Source organism: Pleurodeles waltl, chromosome 11, assembly GCF_031143425.1.
Source record: "Pleurodeles waltl isolate 20211129_DDA chromosome 11, aPleWal1.hap1.20221129, whole genome shotgun sequence".
Taxonomy (NCBI): Eukaryota; Metazoa; Chordata; class Amphibia; order Caudata; family Salamandridae; genus Pleurodeles; species Pleurodeles waltl.
Genome location: NC_090450.1, coordinates 1,002,601,873 through 1,002,621,586, shown reverse-complemented (window position 1 = coordinate 1,002,621,586; position 19,714 = coordinate 1,002,601,873). Strand labels below are relative to the sequence as shown.

General features: G+C 49.3%; 1 protein-coding gene across 2 annotated transcripts in view; it reads left to right on the top strand.

Moving 5' to 3' along the window:
* The window catches only part of ADGRD1 (adhesion G protein-coupled receptor D1), a 634,610-nt gene that overhangs the window by 163,524 nt on the left and 451,372 nt on the right, over positions 1 to 19,714 (top strand). For both annotated transcript variants that reach the window (XM_069215354.1, XM_069215353.1), the window contains one exon: positions 8,767 to 8,871. In XM_069215354.1, the coding sequence (XP_069071455.1) occupies positions 8,767 to 8,871 (105 nt within the window). The remainder of the gene's footprint in view (positions 1 to 8,766; positions 8,872 to 19,714) is intronic.

Sequence of the window (19,714 nt, the reverse complement as noted above, 5' to 3'; positions counted from 1 at the left end):
CACAACAGGGAAACTTCATATGAGTGTGGTGAGAGGACTCGCCTCTTCTTGACACTGAGCCAAAGTTCTGTTTAAACTACTGATTCGCAAAATCTCCATACATTGAAAGCACCCCTTTCACCCAGGGCATAGATAGAAGTCCAGCAGCCATTATGAAGGCATGATCTGTGTGTCCCTCCAGGTCACAGAGCAGGTTTTGGACCTTGCATTACCAGGGACAGGCTTACGCCTCTGCTCATATGGTAGATGTGCCTAATGCCAGGGCCAAAATGATCAGGATCCCAGTTTCACGTGTAGTTGGGCACTCCAGGTCAGGGGTAGGGTACACGCTCGTTTGCAATGAAGGGGACGTTCCGGGCTGACTAGAGATTCACCTTTGCTGTATTAGGAGTTTGGAAAGGAGACACATATTAGTGCATGCGTCACGCGGGTCCATGTGAAGCCGCCTGCTTGTTACAAGCTGTCTTATGATGTGTGTGAACTTTCTCAGGAGCCCTGGGGCAGTGCGAGGTTACTGGGCTCAAACTGTAACAAAGGGCGCCTTCTACCTGTGGTGTCCTGCGCTTATACTGCTCTTTCTCTGAAAACTGTGCACCGAGTACAAGTCTTTTGTTCTGGGCCCTCAAGGAAGTGAGGTTTTGCAGTCTGAGACTTACTCAGTCAATCAATCAATCACAAAAATGTGAAGAGGGCGCTACTCACCCGTGAGGGTCTCAAGGTGCTGAGAAGTAGGTGGTGAGGGGTAGAGAGTTAGACCTCAATCAACCCTGTAGCTGTTTCTTATTCAGCATCGCTTTTACCCAACAAGATAAAGCGATTTAATGACCAGTAAATATTACATATGGAAATGCAGAGGACAAAAAGTAGACAATTATCTGGGAGCCAAACAAACCACCTTCAGGCTGCCCCTGATGCCTACAAGGTAGTGTTACAAAAACATGTAAAACTATGAAAGCAGCACAAGACGTCTAGGGTACAATTTCCCCCAAAGCTACATGTACAACAATAATTTGGCCAAAGTGAGGTTGTCTTTAAGCTAGCTTTTTTTTTTTGTTTGTTAGCTATCCTGGTGTCCCCAAATAAAGAGGCCACCATATGGTGCATTGGGAGTGAAATAAGAGCCGCTGAATGTGTGTGATTTTTCTTTTTTTCTTTTCAGGGCCAAGAAGTTCCATCTGATTCTGGTCTCCATTCTCTTCCTATCAACTGGAGATCATTGTGCTCACATTGTGCATGTTGAGGTGGCTTTCTGTGGCGCATGCTACAGGGGACCAAGGTCACCAGGTCGTATCACAAAACTAAGCAGTTTAGGTCCTTCTCTTGGGTTGCAACATGCCAACCTCTGGTTTTACTGCACAGCTTCTCAAAGCCCTCTTCCTGTAGGAAGCCTTTATTTTGGACAAAGGTACCTCCAGAAGCACATTCACACCTCCAGCAATCAGTGGGCAACCCCCACTCCTCCAGCAATCAGTGGCCAACCCCCACTCCTCCAGCAATCAGTGGACACCCCCACTCCTCCAGCAATCAGTGGACACCCCCACTCCTCCAGCAATCAGTGGACACCCCGACTCCTCCAGCAATCAGTGGGATTTTTCCTCCAAGGTGGTTCAAGGGCACATTCCTCCAGCTGGTTGCAGAACTTCCAGGACTCCTTCCTCAAATGTGGCAAGGGTACTTATGTGTCAAAAGCCCCGACCCTGGAGCTCCACTGGTGAGGGACCCAAAGCACTGGTCGAGGAGAAATCCTGGCGCATTGACTGGGGGTGTTCTGCCTAGAATTATAATCAAGTGTCAGATATTGTGGGTTCCACTGGCAATTCCTGTTTTCTTATTTGTTTTCTCTGTGACTGCTCAAGAGACAGTATTTGTTCTGTGGTGGTGGAGGTCAGAGCTCCCTATCAGAGAGACCCAAAACAAAGGCACACCAGAGAGAGGGAGAGGCTTAATCACTCAGTAACCTGTTGGGGTAACACCTCTTAGAAAGAACGGCATAGAAATGGGGGGAAGGACGCCACTTCCACTTCCAACGGGCCCCCATGGCACCCTTCACGCACTGCAACCTGGTCCATTTCAAAGGACTTCAGAAATTCTTTGAAGCCCTTCAATTCACTAATTGCTGTCTGGAAGGCAACCTCCACCTTGTGTACCATGCACACATAGGAGATCAAAGCTGGATTCCAGGGTTGTAGCAGTCAAATACAGCACAGTTCCTTGCAGGTCCATCACTATGCACATAATTGTGTGAATCACACTGATGAAACAAAAGACCTTGGGCCGCATCATACAAAGTGCCCCGGAGGCGCAACGGGCATGTGTGCCTGCTTTGCGTACCCCCGGGGCACGTTGGTATTACAGAAAGGGCTGCAGATGCTATTGAAGCCCCTTCTGTAATACAGATAGCGCCGGCACACACATAGTGGCAGCACCATCACCAGAGGGGGCGTGGCCTCATGCAAATGAGGGAATCCCTTTGCCTCAGCGCCCGTGCCGTATTATAGACGCAGGTGCAGAGGCAAAGAAGCTGTCAGGAGGCGCACTGATAGTGCGTCCCCTGATAGCTGCCCTCTGGAGGGGGGGAAAGGGGTGCTATGGACCCCCCAGGCATCCCCTTGCAGGCGGGTGCAGTCACTCACTGCAAATGTCTGCAAGAGGATCTCTAATCCCCCTTAAAAGTGCAGGCGGGTTGCCATCTGCACAATGAAACACTGAGCGGCTGCTTCACTTGACTGTGTTTACCTGGGGGCAGCAAGGGTACGCAGCTGCCCTGGGTGCCATGCATTCAGTGTAAGAGGGTGCATTTTCGCTAATTATGCCCAGCGCACGTGTTTTAAGGCGGGAGGTCGCACAAACAGAGAAAGCGCTCCCTGTGTGTAATAGAGCCCCTGGTTGCTTTGGACCAACAGACCATTCGTAACAGGAGAGAGCAGTAAGTAACTCCCATGTGCAGGCACCTGTAGAGGGGCCTGTCCTGCAGCTATAATCAGTTACTGCCACCACTTATAACCCTCTACTAGGCAATGAGCTGACGACATTCACTCAAGGAGAGGTGTTTCCCAGAAAGGAAAATTCTGCCTCACATTCCATTTCTATGTAGCTCCTCGATTTATACTCATAAATGTTGTGTTTACTGAGGCCAAATAAATCAGAAATACTCAGAGACTTGCTACATGGGGAACTCAGGGCACGGGCACATACCCTTTAGAACCGTGCCAGGCCCCTTCCCGCTCCAGTATGTTTTGACACAGCCTTGGCATATTACCTAATATAAAGTGTCATCATGACATTTTTGCAGTCTGTCAATTGTTTTGTCCGTGTCATCTAAGGTGACGTCCTGGTAGACTTGGAGATCAGAAGGTCTAACAGGACATGATCTTAGAGCACAAAATTGTCTTGAGGGCTTCTCTGTGTGCCAATCAACAACTTACTGTCTACTACATGCACATAACAAGCATTGGCAAAGCCAATAGTTCTCACCTATGTGAGTGCTATTTGCTTTGCCAATGTCTTTTAGCCATGAGGTGCCGAAGTGTGGCTGCTGTGCAGCATGGCTAAACGTTAGTGGCGTAGAGTAGAGTAGAGTAGAGTAGAGTGGAATGGAATGGAGTAGACTAGACATGACTGGAGTGGTGTAGAATGGCATAGAGTAGAGGGGCATAGAGTGTTGTGGTGTCGTAGAGTGGCACTGTGTGGAGTGGTGTAAAGTGGAATGACACAGTGGCATGGCGTAGAGTAGAGGGAGTAGTGTAGAGTGGAATATCACAGGGAAGTAGAGTGGCGTGGCATAGGGTACAGTGATGTATAGTGGCATAGAGTGAGGCGACGTGAGGTACAATGGCATGGAGTTGTGGCGTAGAGTGGAATGGAGTGGCACAGAGTGGAGTAGTGAATAAAAAGTAGGGAGAAGCATGAAGCCGAAGGAACAAAGACGGGGAAGAACACTTACTTGGTCCATGCTCCAGAGAGGAGCTAACGCAAGAGAGGAAGGGAAGCCTACAGGAGCTTTGCAAATAAGAGTGACAACAATGAACACAGCTCCTGGTGTGCTGTGAGCGGATTGTAACCCCACTGAGTTGCAAACAAAATGTCTTGCAGCACAGCGCATGCTCTGTGCAGCTGAGACATAACAAGGGGGGTGTTCACCTATGCAAAGCCTGCACTGTTTGCATACCTCGCTCTCCCTTTTTACTAACAGTGTGTTACTAGGGTGCCAAAGCACAACTGATAACTGGGGAAAATCTCAAAAGCGTCAAGGTGTTTTCACTCAATTCACGTATTGATCTAAATGACTAACATATACTGTATCCTGGTGGAGTTTAGCATGGCATGGTGCACTGTAGCAATGGAAAGCATAGCATAGTGTACAGTAGCGTAGTGTACTATAGTGTTGGGTAGTATAGCATAATTCACTGTATTGCTGGTAAACATAGCATAGTGTACCGTTGTAGGAGGCTGGCCTGGCTTGTAGTGGGTACCAGAGGTACTTACACCTTACACCAGGTCCAGTTATCCCTTATTAGTGAAGTAGTAGTGTTCTAGCAGCTTAGGCTGATAGAGGCAGCTATAGCAGAGCAGCTTAGGCTGAACTAGGAGACATGCAAAGCTCCTACTATACCACTTATAGCTACACAGTACTTATACACGAGTAAAGACAATACTCAGTGTTACCAAAAATAAAGGTAGTTTATTTGGGTGACAGTACCAAAAATATCTTAGAGACAATACTCCTTCTGGAGGTAAGTATTATACACAATATATACACTAAACACCAAAATTAGACAAGTAAATAGTCCGAGAACAATGCAAACATTAGGAACTCTTATAGAATGCAATGGGAGTAAATAAGTCTAGGGGCAACACAAACCATATACTAAAAAAGTGTAATGTGAATCATGAAATCCCCCTAGACAAGATTAGTGTGAATCGCTGGGAGACTAAGAATACAGTAAAGGTAAGTAAATTACCCCACCCCAGAGCCCAGAAAAGCAGGAGTAAAGTACTGCAAGTTTCCTTAGGACACACTATGCCTCGTTTTTGGGATTTTGCAGCAGCCAACCAAGTCTGCAAAGAACAACTGCTGGATTATTGTACATGAAGACCTGCAAAGGAAGGGGACCAAGTCCAGAAGTTGAAAGAAGTTCCAGGAAGGACAGGAGCCCCTACCAACCCAGAAGAGGGTGCAAAAGAAGAGTCCCCAGTTAGTTGAAGACTGCAGAAATGCACCCTAGGAAGATGCCGGTGGGTTCCTGCATGATGAAAAAGATGTCCCATGACGTGAAGATCGTTGCAGTTGAGATTTTGTGTTGGAAGTCGCCAACAAGCCTTGGCTACGAGCAAAGTGCGTTTTGTGTCAAAATGGCACTGGATGGACCCAGGAGGGGACTCTCTGCACTTTAGAGAGCCCTCAGGATGCCAGCCAGCACACCCAGGAGTTGCAGGATCCAGGTTCAAAGGAGGTGCTAAACATGGTTGATGCAGCACAACAAAAGAAGGTCCCACGCCGCCGGAGAACAACTCAGTGAGTTGAGCGTCACAGGATGGAGTGCTGGGGACCTTGGCGCAGGCTGTGCATGAAGGAATTTTGCAAGGAGTGTTTAGAGGCCTGAGGAGGTGAGGAAGACACAGTACACAGAGGTACTATCGCTCTCGGGGAAGGCAAGGTCGTACCTCCTACAAATTGTGTCAGCAGGACCTCAGGATAGTCTATGTCGAAGATGTCCACCCTCTGTGTCTTTAGGAGCATGCTCGTTGCCGTGAGAGGAGTCCCAGGGTACCGGTCTCTTCCTTGGAAGGTGCCTGCTTGGAGCAGGGGAGTGACTCTGTCACTCCACGGGAGATTTCTTCTGTCCCTCTGGTGCAGGAGGAAGACAGGGAGTCCCCAGAGCGTGCACACTGTGGAAACTGTTGCAGTTGCTGACTTGGAGCTGAAGTTGCTGAAGAAAAGTGTCTCTTGTAGACACTTTGTTGCAGTTACAGCGTTTCTTGGAGCAGGCTGCGGTTGATCCAAGCTCAGAAGAGTCTGAAATTGTTGCAGAGGATTCCTGAAGGAAACTTACAAGCAGAATCTGAAGAGAACCCACAGGAGAAACTCTAAATAGCCCTGAGAGGGGGATTGGCTACCTTATCAGGTATGGACCTATCAGGAGGGGTGTCTAACGTCACCTGCTGGCACTGACCACTCAGAGCCCTCCAGAGTGCCCCACACCTTGCAAAGCAAGATGGATGAAGTCGGGGACACACTGGAAGAGCTCTGGGCACCACAGCTGGAGTGGTGATGGACAGGGGAGTGGTCACTCCCCTTTCCTTTGTCCAGTTTCCCACCAGAGCAGGGAAGAAGGGGTCCCTGAACCGGTCTAGGCTTGTTTATGCAAGGAAGGCACCATCTGTGCCCTTCAAAGTACTTCCAGAGGCTGGGGGAGGCTGCCCCTTCCTAGCCTGTTACACCTATTTCCAAAGGGAGAGGGTGTAACACCTGCTCTCAGAGGAAATGCTTTGTTCTGCCTTCCTGGGACTGGGCTGCCCAGACCCCAGGTGGGCAGAACCCTGTCTGAGAGGTGGCAGCAGTGGTAGCTGCAGTGCAAGCCTCAGAGAGCTGGTTTGGCAGTAGTTGGAGCGCATGGTGGATTCCCCAGGATGCATGGAATTGGCTCCCCAATACCAGATTTGGAATGGGGGGGGACAATTCCATGATCTTAGACATGTTGCATGGCCATATTTGGATATTTGGAGTTACCATTGTGAAGCTACGTATAGGTATTGACATATATGTAGTGCACGCGTGTAATGGTGTCCCCGCACTCACAAAGTCCGGGGAATTTGCCCTGAACAAGGTGGGGGCACCTTTACTAGTGCAAGGGTGCCCTCACACTTAGTAACTTTGCACCTAACCTTCAGCAAGTGAGGATTAGACATATAGGTGACTTATAAGTTACTTAAGTGCAGTGTAAAAGGGCTGTGAAATAATGTGTGTGTTATTTCACGCAGGCTGCAGTGGCAGTCCTATGTAAGAATTGTCTGAGCTGCCTATGGGTGGTAAAAAAAATGCTGCAGCCCATAGGGATCTCCTGGAACCCAAATACCCTAAGTACCTAGGTACCATATACTAGGGACGTATAAGGGGGTTCCAGTGTGCCATTTGAAATTGGTAACTGTAGTCACTGGCCTATAGTGACAAATGCAAAGGCAGAGAGAGCATGAGCACTGAGGTTCTGGTTAGCAGAGCCTCAGTGACACAGTTAGGCACTACACAGGCATACACATTAGGCCACAAACTATGAGCACTGGGGTCGTGGCTAGCAGGGTCCCAGTGAGACAGGCAAAACCCACTGACACATACTCACAAACAGGCCACAAGTGGGGGTAACCATGCAAGAAAGAGGCTACTTTCCTACACCCGTAGCATAGCATAGTGTACTGTAGCTTTCGGTATCGTAGCATAGTGCACTATAGCGTAGAGTAGCATAGTGAACTCTGGCGCTGCGCGGCATATCATGGTGTACTGTAGTATTGGGTAGTATAGCATAGGGTACTATAGAGCCGAGAACCATAGCATGGTGTACTGTAGTGCTGTGAAGTGTAGCATGGTGTCCTGTAATGCTGTGAAGTGTAGCATGTTGTACTGTAGTGTTGGGTAGTATAGCATGAGTACTATAGTGCTGATTAGCATAGTGAACTCTGGCGCTGCACAGCATATCCTGGTGTACTGTGGCATTGGTTAGCGTAGTGTACTATAGAGCCGAGAACCATAGCATGGTGTACTGTGGTGCTGTGAAGTGTAGCAGGTTGTACTGTAGTGTTGGGTAGTATAGCATAGAGTACTATAGTGTTGAGTAGCATAGTGAACTCTGGCACTGCGCAGCATATCATGTTGTACTGTAGCATTGGGTAGCTTAGCATAGTGTACTACAGAGCAGGTAACCATAGCATGTTGTACTGTAGTGCTGTGAAGCGTAGCACATTGTACTGTAGCACTGTGAAGCATAGCTTGTTGTACTGTAACGCTGTGAAGTGTAGCATGTTGCACTGTAGTATTGGGCAGCATAGCATATAGTACTATAGGGTTGGGTAGCATAGCACAGTGCGCTGCAGTACTGGGAAGTGCAGCATAGATAGTGCCCAGTAGTGCTGTGTATTACTGTAGATCTGGGTATCATGCTGTGGTGAGGCACTGTGTGGGGTATCGTGGAGTACTGTAGCATTGGTTAGAGTACCATGGTGTACTATAATTTTCAGTTTTTACTGATTACAGATAATACAGACAGAAAACAAGGTGTTTCCTGTCTGTATTTATTTGTAAAAGTGGAAAAATACTTAAAATTGTGCTTCTAATGAGTGACTCTCCATGCTATCTGTTGTGAGTTCCAAGATAACATATAAGCAGTTAGATAGCACGGGGAGTTAAAAAACAGATTACGATATCTCTAGATACAGGCATATGTTGAAGCACATTTGTAGTAAATTGCGAATATTCACCTGTAGTGTAGTGTTTTGCTATATTTGGCTGCTCAATTTGCTAAAACGCGACAGGCATCAAAGTATGAGAGCATGTTTATCAGTTAACTAAATGAGAAAATATACCATTTTTACTTCACTTATTCACAAACCACAAAAATATGAACAAATACTAATAAGATGGCCAAAAAATAAACATGGATAAGTACAGATGGAAATGATAAAAAAGGTATTTTTATTAATTCAGTGTTTACCCTGTTTGGCTCACTACAGAGTTATTAAACCTCTCCTTTCCTCTCTCTTGTCCCCACCTCACAGACTTCTCCATGGTGAAGGTGCCGCCCTCATACACTTTGTCCAACTACCGCTTTCCGTCCCTCGGCCGGAACTACATTTCTATTCCTGGAGAAGCCTTCCGCAAATGTAAGTCGAAACTTCGTTAAACAAAGGTATCAGTGCGCGAGTGTTTCTCCCCTAGCACTGTGTACCCTGTGGGGGGCCCAAAGAAGTCAGTCAGTGTGAAGTACAGGTTGTAAGGACCGAGATATGAAGGGACTCGTTGTAAAGTACAGGTTGTAAGGACTGAGATATGAAGGGACTCAGTGTAAAGTAGAGGTTGTAAGGAGTGAGATATGAATAGGAGTCAGTGTAAAGTACAGGTTGTAAGAGGTGGGATATGAAGGGAGTCAGTGTGAAGTACAGGTTATAAGGGGTGTGAAATGAAAGGAGTGAGTGTGAAGTACAGCTTGTAAGGAGTGTGATATGAAGGGAGTCAGTGTAAAGTACAGGTTGTAAGGGGTGTGATATGAAGGGAGTCAGTGTAAAGTGCAGGTTGTAAGGGGGTGTGATATGAAGGGAGTCGGTGTAAAGTGCAGGTTGTAAGGGGTGTGATATGAAGGGAGTCGGTGTAAAGTACAGGTTGTAAGGGGTGTGATATGAAGGGAGTCAGTGTAAAGTGCAGGTTGTAAGGGGGTGTGATATGAAGGGAGTCGGTGTAAAGTGCAGGTTGTAAGGGGTGTGAAATGAAGGGAGTCAGTGTAAAGTGCAGGTTGTAAGGGGTGTGAAATGAAGGGAGTCGGTGTAAAGTGCAGGTTGTAAGGGGTGTGAAATGAAGGGAGTCGGTGTAAAGTGCAGGTTGTAAGGGGTGTGATATGAAGGGAGTCGGTGTAAAGTGCAGGTTGTAAGGGGTGTGAAATGAAGGGAGTCGGTGTAAAGTGCAGGTTGTAGGGGGTGTGATATGAAGGGAGTCGGTGTAAAGTGCAGGTTGTAAGGGGTGTGAAATGAAGGGAGTCGGTGTAAAGTGCAGGTTGTAGGGGGTGTGATATGAAGGGAGTCGGTGTAAAGTGCAGGTTGTAAGGGGTGTGATATGAAGGGAGTCAGTGTAAAGTACAGGTTGTAAGGGGTGTGATATGAAGGGAGTCAGTGTAAAGTGCAGGTTGTAAGGGGTGTGATATGAAGGGAGTCAGTGTAAAGTACAGGTTGTAAGGGGTGTGATATGAAGGGAGTCAGTGTAAAGTGCAGGTTGTAGGGGGTGTGATATGAAGGGAGTCGGTGTAAAGTGCAGGTTGTAGGGGGTGTGAAATGAAGGGAGTCGGTGTAAAGTGCAGGTTGTAAGGGGTGTGATATGAAGGGAGTCGGTGTAAAGTGCAGGTTGTAAGGGGTGTGAAATGAAGGGAGTCAGTGTAAAGTGCAGGTTGTAAGGGGTGTGAAATATGAAGGGAGTCGGTGTAAAGTGCAGGTTGTAAGGGGTGTGATATGAAGGGAGTGAGTGTAAAGTACAGGTTGTAAGGGGTGTGAAATGAAGGGAGTGAGTGTAAAGTACAGGTTGTAAGGGGTGTGAAATGAAGGGAGTGAGTGTAAAGTACAGGTTGTAAGGGGTGTGAAATGAAGGGAGTGAGTGTAAAGTACAGGTTGTAAGGGGTGTGAAATGAAGGGAGTCAGTGTAAAGTGCAGGTTGTAAGGGGTGTGAAATGAAGGGAGTCGGTGTAAAGTGCAGGTTGTAAGGGGTGTGATATGAAGGGAGTGAGTGTAAAGTGCAGGTTGTAAGGGGTGTGAAATATGAAGGGAGTTAGTGTAAAGTACAGGTTGTAAGGGGTGTGAAATGAAGGGAGTCAGTGTAAAGTGCAGGTTGTAAGGGGTGTGAAATGAAAGGAGTGAGTGTGAAGTACAGCTTGTAAGGAGTGTGATATGAAGGGAGTCAGTGTAAAGTACAGGTTGTAAGGGGTGTGAAATATGAAGGGAGTCGGTGTAAAGTGCAGGTTGTAGGGGGTGTGATATGAAGGGAGTCAGTGTAAAGTGCAGGTTGTAGGGGGTGTGATATGAAGGGAGTCGGTGTAAAGTGCAGGTTGTAGGGGGTGTGATATGAAGGGAGTCGGTGTAAAGTGCAGGTTGTAAGGGGTGTGAAATGAAGGGAGTCGGTGTAAAGTACAGGTTGTAAGGGGTGTGAAATATGAAGGGAGTCGGTGTAAAGTACAGGTTGTAAGGGGTGTGAAATATGAAGGGAGTCGGTGTAAAGTACAGGTTGTAAGGGGTGTGAAATGAAGGGAGTCGGTGTAAAGTGCAGGTTGTAAGGGGTGTGATATGAAGGGAGTGAGTGTAAAGTGCAGGTTGTAAGGGGTGTGAAATATGAAGGGAGTGAGTGTAAAGTACAGGTTGTAAGGGGTGTGAAATGAAGGGAGTCAGTGTAAAGTACAGGTTGTAAGGGGGGTGAAATGAAGGGAGTCGGTGTAAAGTGCAGGTTGTAAGGGGTGTGAAATGAAGGGAGTCGGTGTAAAGTGCAGGTTGTAAGGGGTGTGAAATGAAGGGAGTGAGTGTAAAGTGCAGGTTGTAAGGGGTGTGAAATGAAGGGAGTCAGTGTAAAGTACAGGTTGTAAGGGGTGTGAAATATGAAGGGAGTGAGTGTAAAGTACAGGTTGTAAGGGGTGTGAAATGAAGGGAGTGAGTGTAAAGTACAGGTTGTAAGGGGTGTGAAATATGAAGGGAGTGAGTGTAAAGTACAGGTTGTAAGGGGTGTGAAATGAAGGGAGTGAGTGTAAAGTACAGGTTGTAAGGGGTGTGAAATGAAGGAAGTGAGTGTAATGAACAGGTTGTAAGGGGTGTGATATGAAGGGAGTCAGTGTAAAGTACAGGTTGTAAGGGGTGTGAAATGAAGGGAGTGAGTGTAAAGTGCAGGTTGTAAGGGGTGTGAAATGAAGGGAGTCAGTGTAAAGTACAGGTTGTAAGGGGTGTGAAATGAAGGGAGTCAGTGTAAAGTACAGGTTGTAAGGGGTGAGATATGAAGGGAGTTGAGTATACAATGTGAGGGGTGTGGTATGGAGCTGGCACATTAATTATTTTGCTCACCACGCCACCACAGTTTCGACCCAGCCATATGCAAATCAGTCCCCCATAGGAACAGTCCAGCCTCAACTGCCAGGTCATGTCCTCCCAGGACCGGAACCAAGCATGCTGGGACCGGTTTCGGGGTACGACCCCTCATGAGTCAGGCTAGCTTGAATCCAGTGGCATAGTGAGCTCGGGACCCACGTGGGAAGGGGATGCCCAGACGTGGCTCCAGATTCAAGCTAGCCTTGCTGATGAGGGGTGATACCCCAAAACCGGTCCCAGGATGCTTGTTTCATGTAAAAGGACTACCATCACGTCCGCAGAAGCACTATACATGGCAGTTCTCTACTACATGAGGTAGGAACTTGTAAACGGGGCAGGATGACTGCTGCTGGGCTGATGAGGGCTAGGGTGCAGCCTAGCTGCTGGGCCACCGGTCCACCCATCTCGTGGTGCGGCCTCAGCCGTGGCTGCTTGATCTGCGGATAAGTCACTCTAGTTCAACTGAAGTGACATTTCTCTGTGTATTGTTGGTTTCCTGGGTTTTATTCCTGTGACCATAGCTTGTGACAGGTTAGAGTACTGTCCAGTTTTACCAACTCACTGCATGTTGTTTCCTTGGTTTGGTTCCTTGTGACTGGTTAGAGTATCTTGTGTCTGATTCTGTGAACTCAAGGTATTTTGTTCTTTCCTTGGTTCTGTTTCCTTGAACTCATCTAGGGATGGACCACGGTATCTGGTTCTGTGAACTCATAGCCTGCTGTTCTTTCCTTGGTCCGGTTGCCTTGAACTCATCTTGCGACGGGTCATGGTATCTGCTTCCGGTTCTGTGAACTCATAGCCTGCTGTTCTTTCCTTGGTTCTGTTCCCTTGAGCTCATCTTGTGACGGGTCACGGTATCTGGTTCTGTGAACTCATAGCCTGCTGTTCTTTCCTTGGTTTGGTTCCCTTGAACTCATCTTGTGACAGGTCACGGTATCCGGTTCCGGTTCTGTGAACTCATAGCCTGCTGTTCTTCCCTTGGTTCGGTTCCCTTGAACTCATCTTGTGACAGGTCACGGTATCCGGTTCCGGTTCTGTGGACTCATAGCCTACTGTTCTTTCCTTGGTGGGGTTCCCTTGAACTCATCTTGTGATGGGTCACGGTATCTGGTTCTGTGAACTCATAGCCTGCTGATCTTTCCTTGGTCCGGTTGCCTTGAACTCATCTTGCGACGGGTCACGGTAACTGGTTCCGGGTCTGTGAACTCATAGCCTGCTGTTCTTTCCTTGGTTCGGTTCCCTTAAACTCATCTTGCGACGGGTCACGGTATCTGGTTCCGGCTCTGTGAACTCATAGCCTGCTGTTCTTTCCTTGGTTCGGTTCCCTTGAGCTCATCTTGTGATGGGTCACGGTCTCTGGTTCTGTGAACTCATAGCCTGCTGTTCTTTCCTTGGTTCGGTTCCCTTGAGCTCATCTTGTGATGGGTCAGGGTATCTGGTTCCGGCTCTGTGAACTCATAGCCTGCTGTTCTTTCCTTGGTTCGGTTCCCTTGAGCTCATCTTTTGAGGGGTCAGGGTATCTGGTTCCGGTTCTGTGAACTCATAGCCTGCTGTTCTTTCCTTGGTCCGGTTGCCTTGAACTCATCTTGCGACGGGTCACGGTAACTGGTTCCGGTTCTGTGAACTCATAGCCTGCTGTTCTTTCCTTGGGTCGGTTCCCTTGAACTCATCTTGTGATGGGTCACGGTATCCGGTTCCGGTTCTGTGAACTCATAGCCTGCTGTTCTTTCCTTGGTTTAGTTCCCTTGAACTCATCTTGGGATGGACCACGGTATCCGGTTCCGGTTCTGTGAACTCATAGCCTGCTGTTCTTTCCTTGGTTCGGTTCCCTTGAAGTCATCTTGTGACGGGTCAGGGTATCTGGTTCCGGTTCTGTTAACTCATAGCCTGCTGTTCTTCCCTTGGGTTGTTCCCTTGAACTCATCTTGTGATTGGTCACGGTATCTGGTTCTGGTTCTGGTTCTGTGAACCCATAGCCTGCTGTTCTTTCCTTGGTTTAGTTCCCTTGAACTCATCTTGGGATGGACCACGGTATCTGGTTCCGGTTCTGTGAACTCATAGCCTGCTGTTCTTTCCTTGGGTCGGTTCCCTTGAACTCATCTTGTGATGGGTCACGGTATCAGGTTCCGGTTCTGTGAACTCATAGCCTGCTTTTCTTCCCTTGGGTTGTTCCATTGAACTCATCTTGTGATGGGTCACAGTATCTGGTTCCGGTTCTGTGAACTCATAGCCTGCTGATCTTTCCTTGGTTCTGCTCCCTTGAGCTCATCTTGTGACGGGTCACGGTATCCGGTTCTGTGAACTCATAGCCTGCTGTTCTTTCCTTGGTTCGGTTCCCTTGAACTCATCTTGTGATGGGTCACGGTATCTGGTTCTGGTTCTGTGAACACATAGCCTGCTGTTCTTTCCTTGGTTCGGTTCCCTTGAACTCATCTTGTGATGGGTCACGGTATCTGGGTCCGGCTCTGTGAACTCATAGCCTGCTGTTCTTTCCTTGGTTCGGTTCCTTTGAACTTATCTTGTGATTGGTCACGGTATCTGGTTCTGGTTCTGTGAACTCATAGCCTGCTGTTCTTTCCTTGGTTTAGTTCCCTTGAACTCATCTTGTGATGGACCACGGTATCTGGTTCCGGTTCTGTGAACTCATAGCCTGCTGTTCTTTCCTTGGTTCGGTTCCCTTGAACTCATCTTGTGATGGACCACGGTATCTGGTTCCGGTTCTGTGAACTCATAGCGCGCTGTTCTTTCCTTGGTTCGGTTCCCTTGAACTCATCTTGTGATGGACCACGGTATCTGGTTCCGGTTCTGTGAACTCATAGCGCGCTGTTCTTTCCTTGGTTCGGTTCCCTTGAACTCATCTTGTGATGGACCACGGTATCTGGTTCCGGTTCTGTGAACTCATAGCGCGCTGTTCTTTCCTTGGTTCGGTTCCCTTGAACTTATCTTGTGATTGGTCACGGTGTCTGGTTCTGGTTCTGTGAACTCATAGCCTGCTGTTCTTTCCTTGGTTCGGTTCCCTTGAACTCATCTTGTGATGGACCACGGTATCTGGTTCCGGTTCTGTGAACTCATAGCCTGCTGTTCTTTCCTTGGTTCGGTTCCCTTGAACTTATCTTGTGATTGGTCACGGTATCCGGTTCCGGTTCTGTGAACTCATAGCGCGCTGTTCTTTCCTTGGTTCGGTTCCCTTGAACTCATCTTGTGATGGACCACGGTATCTGGTTCCGGTTCTGTGAACTCATAGCCTGCTTTTCTTCCCTTGGGTTGTTCCCTTGAACTCATCTTGTGATGGGTCACAGTATCTGGTTCCGGTTCTGTGAACTCATAGCCTGCTGATCTTTCCTTGGTTCTGCTCCCTTGAGCTCATCTTGTGACGGGTCACGGTATCCGGTTCTGTGAACTCATAGCCTACTGTTCTTTCCTTGGTCTGGTTGCCTTGAACTCATCTTGCGACGGGTCACGGTAACTGGTTCCGGTTCTGTGAACTCATAGCCTGCTGTTCTTTCCTTGGTGGGGTTCCCTTGAACTCATCTTGTGATGGGTCACGGTATCCGGTTCCGGTTCTGTGAACTCATAGCCTGCTGTTCTTTCCTTGGTTCGGTTCCCTTGAACTCATCTTGTGATGGGTCACGGTATCTGGTTCCGGCTCTGTGAACTCATAGCCTGCTGTTCTTTCCTTGGTTCGGTTCCCTTGAACTTATCTTGTGATTGGTCACGGTATCTGGTTCTGGTTCTGTGAACTCATAGCGCGCTGTTCTTTCCTTTGTTCGTTCCTTTGAACTCATCTTGTGACCGGCCATGGTGTCTGGTTCCGGTTCTGTGAACTCATAGCCTGCTGTTCATTCCTTGGTTCTGCTCCCTTGAGCTCATCTTGTGACAGGTCATGGTATCTGGGGGTCCAGTTCTGGGAACTCAGTGCTTTGCCCTTTTCTTACTTCGGTTCCCCTGAACTCACTTTGTGACCGGTTAGAGTATACCCTGACTCCCTAGGCCTGGTGTCACACAATTTTATTTTTTTAATTTTACATTTTTGCCACAAAATTGCAGAAGATCCGCAAATCCACCCTAAAAAAAAAAACAAAAAACGAGTACAGCTTTCCGTGCGCTGCTGCATCACTCTAGCTCCTGTCTTCTCCTTGCTTTACCCCCTTTTTGTGCTGCCTTCTTCTTGCTTTTCCCTTGTTCTCACTGCTTTCTCCTTGCTTTTTCCCCTATTTTCTTTATGTGCCCGCTCCATGCTGTTTCCCTTGTTTTCACTGCCTTCTCCTTGCTTTTTTCCCATTGTTTCAATGCTTTCTCTCTGATTTTCACTTGTTCTCACTGCCTTCTACTTTTAATTGTTTTTTGAGTGCTGCCTTTTTGTTTTCCCCTCATCTTCACTGCTTTCCCCTTGCTTTTTCCTCCACTTTTTGTGGGCCTTCCCCTTGATGTTCGCCATTTTCACGGCTTTCTCCGGGACCTGCAAGTGCCTGGATACCCTGCCGGTGATTAGCAGCACTTTACAAATTCTGCTTGATAGTTGTCTGGTTCTGTCACCTCGTGGTGTTTTGCTTGTTACTTGGTTCAGTCCCTGGTGACGGGTTACAGTATCTGGTGTCTGGTTCTGTGAATAGGTCGTGTTTTGCTCGTTCCTTGGTTCGGTTCATTGTGACGGGTTACAGTATCTGGTGTCTGGTTCTGTGTACTGGTGGTGCTTTGCTCCTTCCTTTGTTCGGTTCCTTGTGACAGGTTAGAGTATCTGGTGCCTGGTTCTCTGAACTCGTGGTGTTTGCTCTTTCCTTGGTTCGGTTCATTGTGACGGGTTACAGTATCCGGTGTCTGGTTCTGTGACCTTGTGGTGCTTTGCTCGTTCCTTTTTTCAGTTCCTTGTGACGGGTTACAGTATCCGGTGTCTGGTCTGTGAACTCACGGCCTGTTATTCATTTCTTGGGTCTGGTTCCCACCACCTCCCACCTAGTGATGTGTTTGTGTATCTGTTGTCCACATCCCTGCACCCACGGGTCCATTGTTGTGCAGGGTCCCTCCTCCCTGAACCTGGGCCTCGTGACGGGCTTGAGTACGTGGAGTCCGCTCATGGGACCCCTCGTGGCCCGAGACTGTGCCATGGCCCAGGGCGCGCGCCCTCTCAGCAGGTCTGAGGGTACGTGGTTCATGTGTGAGGTCAGCAGGGGTGACCCCACTCGTGAGCACCCCACGGTCTGGGGTCAAGGCCCAGACACTGTCTCTCTGCTCGTGGTCTGTGGGAACCTCACGTGCAATCCCAGACACTGACCCTTCATTCGTCAGAGGTACCCGGAAGGCGGATACAATAATATGTTGTATGTGGAGGAAAAGGCAGACCCGTGTGGCCAGAGTAACCTCTTCATTCTGACTCCTGGTGAAGAGCCCATGTCACACAGAGGTGTGTCCCGTCACACAGAGGTGTGTCCTGTCACACAGAGGTGTGTCCTGTCACACAGAGGTATGTTCCATCACACAGAGGTGTGTCCTGTCACACAGTAGTGTGTCCTGTCACATAGACGTGTGTACCATCACACAGAGGTGTGCCCCATCACACAGAGGTGTGTCCTGTCACACAGAGGTGTGTCCTGTCACGCAGAGGTGTGTCCAGTCACGCAGAGGTGTGTCCTATCACACGGAGGTGTGTGTTATCACACAGTGACATATGCTATCACACAGTGCTATGTTCTATCCCACAGTAGTGTGTCCTATCACACACACACACACGTCCTATCACACAGACGTATCTCCCATCACACAGAGTTGTGTCCAGTCACACAGAGGTATTTTCCATCACACAGAGGTGTGTCCTGTCACATAGACGTGTGTACCATCACACAGAGGTGTGTCCTGTTCCACAGTGGTGTCTCCTGTCACATAGACGATCCCATCACACAGAGGTGTGTCCTGTTACACAGTGGTGTGTCCTGTCACATTGACGTGTGTCCCATCACACAGACGTATGTTCCATCACACAGAGGTGTGCCCCATCACATAGACGCATGTTCCATTACACAGAGGTGTGTCCAGTCACGCAGAGGTGTGTCCAGTCACGCAGAGGTGTGTCCAGTCACGCAGAGGTGTGTCCTATCACAGGGAGGTGTGTATTATCACACAGTGACATATGCTATCACACAGTGGTGTGTTCCATCACACAGTGGTGTGTTCCATCACACAGTGGTGTGTTCCATCACACAGTGGTGTGTTCCATCACACAGTGGTGTGTTCCATCACACAGTGGTGTGTTCCATCACACAGTGGTGTGTTCCATCACACAGTGGTGTGTTCCATCACACAGTGGTAACTCACATTACAGAGTGCTCCAACAAACCAGGGTCACACACCGTGCGCTCTTAGACGCCCCTTCAGTGCGTGGAGTTTAGAGTTAAGTGTTGTACAAACATTTTTCCACTCATGAAAGTTTTCATGGTTTCTGATTTTCACTGTTGGCCTCTTTCGTGAGGTTTCACACTTTCCTTTGCGAGTGCAATGTTTTTTTTCAGTTGTTGTGTGTGCCCCCAAAGCTGTACCAGACGTTATCAGGTATTACATGTGATTCCATAAGAGTCCCCCAAGAAATGAGGAATTCCCAGACGAATTTGCTATTCTGGCGTTGATTCTACTGCTTGTTTCCTATTTCCTCCTGTATCTCATCCAAATACACTTCTGAGCCCTCCCCTCCCCCCCCCCCCGTTCCCCTCTCCCTTCCTCCTTATCTCCTCCGCGACATCCCTTTCCATTGCTGGTCCTTCTCCCTCCTGGGCCCCTGAGGTCCCGTCCCAATGCTGGTCCTTCTCCCTCCTGGGCCCCTGGCCCCCCCAGGGTCTCTTCTCACTGCTTGTGTCTTCTCCGTCCTGGGCCCTTGGTCCCTGAGGTCCCGTCCCAATGCTGGGCCTTCTCCCTCCTGGGCCCCTGGCCCCCCCAGGGTCTCTTCTCACTGCTTGTGTCTTCTCCGTCCTGGGCCCTTGGCCCCTGAGGTCCCATCCCAATGCTGGGCCTTCTCCCTCCTGGGCCCCTGGCCCCCCCAGGGTCTCTTCTCACTGCTTGTGTCTTCTCCGTCCTGGGCCCTTGGTCCCTGAGGTCCCGTCCCAATGCTGGGCCTTCTCCCTCCTGTGCCCCTGGCCCCCCCAGGGTCTCTTCTCACTGCTTGTGTCTTCTCCGTCCTGGGCCCTTGGTCCCTGAGGTCCCATCCCAATGCTGGGCCTTCTCCCTCCTGGGCCCCTGGCCCCCCCAGGGTCTCTTCTCACTGCTTGTGTCTTCTCCGTCCTGGGCCCTTGGCCCCTGAGGTCCCGTCCCAATGCTGGTCCTTCTCCCTCCTGGGCCCCTGGCCCCCCCAGGGTCTCTTCTCACTGCTTGTGTCTTCTCCGTCCTGGGCCCTTGGCCCCTGAGGTCCCGTCCCAATGCTGGGCCTTCTCCCTCCTGGGCCCCTGGCCCCCCCAGGGTCTCTTCTCACTGCTTGTGTCTTCTCCGTCCTGGGCCCTTGGCCCCTGAGGTCCCATCCCAATGCTGGGCCTTCTCCCTCCTGGGCCCCTGGCCCCCCCAGGGTCTCTTCTCACTGCTTGTGTCTTCTCCGTCCTGGGCCCTTGGTCCCTGAGGTCCCATCCCAATGCTGGGCCTTCTCCCTCCTGGGCCCTGGCCCCTAGGGTCCCTTCTCACTGCTTTTACCTTCTCCCTGCTGGTCCCTTGGCCCCTGAGGTCCCTTCTCACTACTGGTCCCTTCTAGAAACGTGGCCCCCTGAGGTCCCATCTCCCCACAAGACCCCTCTTCCCCCGCTGCTGGTGCTTCTCCCTCAAGGTCTCTCCTTCCCTCTATCCCCACCCCTCGAGGTCCCCTCCTCTCGCCTCTGAACCCTCCATCCCTCTTAGAGGGCAGGGGCCACATCTGGCCCGAGCCTGACAC